Source organism: Dermochelys coriacea, chromosome 17 (genome assembly GCF_009764565.3).
Source record: "Dermochelys coriacea isolate rDerCor1 chromosome 17, rDerCor1.pri.v4, whole genome shotgun sequence".
NCBI classification, from domain to species: Eukaryota; Metazoa; Chordata; order Testudines; family Dermochelyidae; genus Dermochelys; species Dermochelys coriacea.
Window position 1 is genome coordinate 22,094,042 of NC_050084.1, and position 4,469 is coordinate 22,098,510.

Consider the following 4,469-nt stretch of genomic DNA (forward strand, 5'->3'; position numbering starts at 1 on the left):
AACTTGAAACACTGAACAGCAGGCAACCCCATCAACAGCCAGATCGGATTAGGGAAGGGATTTTGAATTTATTGGGAGTCAATTTATAGCAAGGTTCAATCTAGAGACTAAGGAGTGGCAATATATCCAGTGTAAACATGCCATCTCCCAGCTGTTTGGCCCGATGTCTTCGGTACCCCTGACCCACAGAAACTGCTTTCATTTCTCCAACACCTATGGCAACACTGTATACACACCGGGCCAGCAAAAAAAACAAAACAACAACAATGGGAAGAAGAACTAGGCCAATTACTTTCTGCTAACCAATGGGAACACATTTTAGCCAGTGTTCTGAACTGCTCCTTTGACCTCTGGGTACGATTAATCCAGCAGAAAATCACATGGAGGATGCATTGTACCCATCTTCAAAACAGGTGCTGCTAAGTCAGACGGATGTTGGTGCCGTGATAGAGTATGAAACAATCGTGCTCAAGACAGCTCCTCCCTTTCACTGGTGGAGTAACAGAAAATTATGACTCAGCTTTCAGCTCTTCACAGCCACTGTTTTCCCCGCTGTCAGCACATTGGCACCGTGACATCAGCTGCCCACCGTGCTGGAAATTCCCTCACAATCACCCTCTGCTCTGCCCCTTGAGCGCCTATAAAAAGACAGATTGTCCTTGGGTGCAACATCAGACAGAGAAGGAGCGTTCAAGAGTCCCTGGTCTGCTTCTGCTCCTGACGCTTATCCTCACCCGACAGCAACATGAAGGTCTCGGTGGCTGCCCTCGCTGTTCTCCTCATCATTGCCTTCTGCTCCCTGGCCTCCTCTGCCCCAAGTGAGTCCAGCTTCTCTCCTCTCTTTCAGTGTTTCCCTTCAAAGAAGAAAGGAGAAATGTCATAGCCTGGAGATGGTTCCTCCTGCCAGCTCCTAGCCAGCAGGTTCTCGGTGGTCGAGGCAGGGCAAGGAGCTCTCTTCTGGGGAGGGGAGAGCCCTGGTTGTGCCAGGGCTGCAGCGAGCAGCCCAACAAAGATCTGACAAGAACTTTCAGACCTGGGTGTGTCCAGGAAAGAGGAAAGGATGGAAGGAATTATTGGAGGAAAATCTCTCCCATTTCCCTCCTTCCTTCATCTCCTTTCCTTATCCCAACTCCCTACAGCTGGAATTCTTGTCTTCCTGCCCTGTCCCACGTCCCACAGGCTGCTAGAGAGGCTTTGCTTTGCATACAGTTCAGCACACACTCAAGTTTGTTGTCTCCATCTCTCTCAGTTGGCTCCGATCCCCCGACTGCCTGCTGCTTTACCTACGCATCCCGGAAGATCCCACGCGGCTTGGTGGTGGATTATTATGACACGAACAGCATGTGCTCCCAGACAGCCATAGTGTAAGTACAAACGTCAGACCCTGAGACAGAGAGAGAGATTTTTTGTGTCCCCCAGTTACTGGAGGAAACCTTGGAGGTTTCTTAAGACCCATGGAATGTAGAAAGGAGGGCGGGCTCTGGCAGAGACTCCACCAGAGAAAGAGAAGTGAACAGACAACGGATGTGCAATTTTCAAAAGCACCAGCTGCTGAGTCATTGAAGTCCCATTATTGGAAGTGATTGAAACACATAGGAGCTGAGTCTCATTGAAAGTCAATGGACCTTGTGCTCCGATGTGGCTAGATCACTTTTGAGAATGGGCCTTTGGCAGCTAAATCACATAGGTGTTTTGGAAAATGTTCCCCTAATCTACGGGATCTGGATGTAACTGGTATTAGTGAGAGGAGAGGTTTTAAAGGGAGACATTTGGTTCTCTCCACTCACAAAGTTCCCCTTGTTCTAATCCAAATGTTTTTCGTTCTGCAGATTTATCACCAAGAAGGGCCGTGAAGTCTGTGCTAACCCCAAAGAAGACTGGGTTCAGGAGTACGTGACCAATTTGGAACTGAGCTAAGCAGAGCAGGGGACAGACCAGGGACCACGCCTTGCCCAGCAATGAAAGTGTTAATGATCAAAGGGCACCCTTCCTGCTGGTGCATCTAGTGTTATTGCCACTTGCTGACTTAGTGGAAATAACCTGAAGTATATAAATGTATTTAAAATATTATTTCAATCTATTTAAGGAATTTAATTTGCACTGAAACCTGAGCTAAATAGTGTACTATTTATAGATTAGTACATGTGGGTTTGGGGGCAGGTCACATGACATGGCTCCATTCACAACTCAAATGTGAAGATTATTTAATATATTTTATATCACACAGAACATTTCCTGTCATATTGAGCTATATGATTTGATGGAATGTTGAACATAGATTATGAAGAATAAATATTTTTATATGAATGTCCTGTGTTTGCCTATTTGTTAATTTGGATCCTTTTTGGGAAAGACACCTCTTATTATTAATAATGATATTGCTTTATAAGGGTCCATGCCCCTTTCTAGGCCAAGAAAACTAAAAGCAATTTACAAATATATGTCTGATATTACACAAAGTGAGGTGAAGACAGGCAGTGGGGGTGTGAGATCTGAGAAAGACAAGGGTTATAGCAATTTACGATCATCAACTTTAGAACTTCCATGCTTTGGAGAAGGGAATGGAAATTCTGCAGGTGGGACACTCTAGTGTCAGGGAGGTGCCTTTTGCTGCCCTCATGAAAACCTATCCAAATCTGGCCCAGTTTTAAGCCTTGGAAAGATTGCAGTTCACACAGGCTCAGTAACAACTAGATAGACTTCGGCAGCTAAACGCTCTGAACATTTCATCTGTACTGAGCATGCTCCAGTTCCGGGCTGCAGGGGAGGAGCAGGGCTTTTCTTGCAACTGATCTGCAGAGCTAATGGGGGTGACTGAGACACCGGCACTCAAAATAAGAGCAGGGAGACTGTCTCCTCCATTCCCTCAGTGACCCCCCCCCCCACTAGCACCCAGAACAGGAGGAGGAGAAAGAGGAGGCAACCTGACTCCACTGTAACTGGGTGAGGAGCAGGGGGCAGGGCAGAAGAGGGATGACGGGCGCAGATGGCAGGGGACAGGCAGAAGCTAGGAGCTGCAAGAGATGAATACAGGGAATGAGAGGGGCAGCAGCCAGGCAGGTGGGGAAGAGGAGCAGGGGGAACAGGGACAGACAGTGATGTGAGAAGAAGTGTCTGTCTCTGATTGTGACCAATTTCAGAGGCATACATACAATCCCCATACTCAGGGTTTCCAACTCGTGTGTTGTCATCACCAGTCTGGGCTTATGGTATTTGGTGCTTTTCTTAAAGACCCACCTCCTGGAGTCATGTGATGGCAGGAGAATCTCATCTTTCATTTTAAAAAAAGTAAGTTGGCCATGCTGGGTAGTTTTGCTTATTGCATTCAAAGACATTGGCTTTGTCACCCCAATGACTGTTTAGGGTGCTGCTCACACACTCCAGATCTGAGTTAATGAGTCCTTCATCCCAGCCTGGTTCTTCAGAAAGCTAATTCCCAAAGATGAGGAAATTTAGGAATAAAATTGGTTGGGAGGAACAATTTATACTCAAAAAATATGAATGAAAATAGGCAGTTCTTTAAGAAGAATGTATTTGATGGCCAAAAAGCCATGGTTCAACAGAGAAGAAAGAGATCAACTTTGGGTAAAAGTCTGTTCTGGGTCAGTGGCAAAGTAAGGACAGAAATTAGAAATAAAAATTCAATATATTACAAATGGAAAAGGGGGAAAACAGATCACAACTGATATAAACTAGAAGTTGTGAAGGGCATAAAATTGAAAAGGAAAGCTAAAGGCATCAAAGAAAAATCCATGCCTGGTAGAGCTAAGGAAAACAAGGAGGAGTTTTTACTATATATTGGGGGGAGGGGTGGGAATCTTAGCAGATCCATTACTAAATAGAGATTGTAAAATTATTAATAATGATACAGAAATAGCAGTAGTATGCTACAAATATTTCTGTTCTGTACTGGAAAGAAGCAGGATGATGCATTATATCAGCTGAGGATGACAAAGCTTTTTCCATTGTATTAGTCATTGAGGAAGATGCTGGACAACATATGGTAGGTTTTTAAATCAACTAAATTTTTAAATCAGCAAACCCAGATTACTTGCACCCAAGAGTCTTAAAAGAGCTGGCTAAGGAGATCTCTGGCCCGCTGATCTTAATTTTTAATAAATCTTGGAATATCGAGGAAATTCGAGAAGATTGATGCAGTGGTAAATAATGTTGTGGACAGGGCAGTCACACAGAGCAATCGGGTTTTCCTGGTAACTTAGACCCATTCAAACAAAAGTCATTTTAACACAGCCAAATGCAAAGGAATGAGGACTGCAGACCACACCTACAGAAGGGGGACTGTCTTCTGGAAAGCAGTGTCAGCTAATCCTTTCTTCTATCTTCGCCCACTTTCCCGCCATGTCAGAATTGAACTGTGGAATCACAGGCCACGATCTCTGCACTTCCTGCTGCCACTTCCTGAGCCGCTTGTCAATATTCTCTGCTCAACAGAATTGGTGTCATGCCCA

General features: G+C 45.0%; 1 protein-coding gene across 1 annotated transcript; it reads left to right on the plus strand.

Annotated features, from left to right (window-relative positions):
* Positions 1-581: 581 nt before the first annotated feature.
* LOC119844639 (C-C motif chemokine 4-like) lies at positions 582-2,307 on the plus strand. Its single transcript, XM_038375773.2, has 3 exons — positions 582-818; positions 1,250-1,364; positions 1,830-2,307. Exons 1-3 carry the CDS (start codon positions 746-748, stop codon positions 1,915-1,917), a joined length of 276 nt encoding a protein of 91 aa, XP_038231701.1. The 5' UTR covers positions 582-745; the 3' UTR covers positions 1,918-2,307.
* Positions 2,308-4,469: the final 2,162 nt, after the last annotated feature.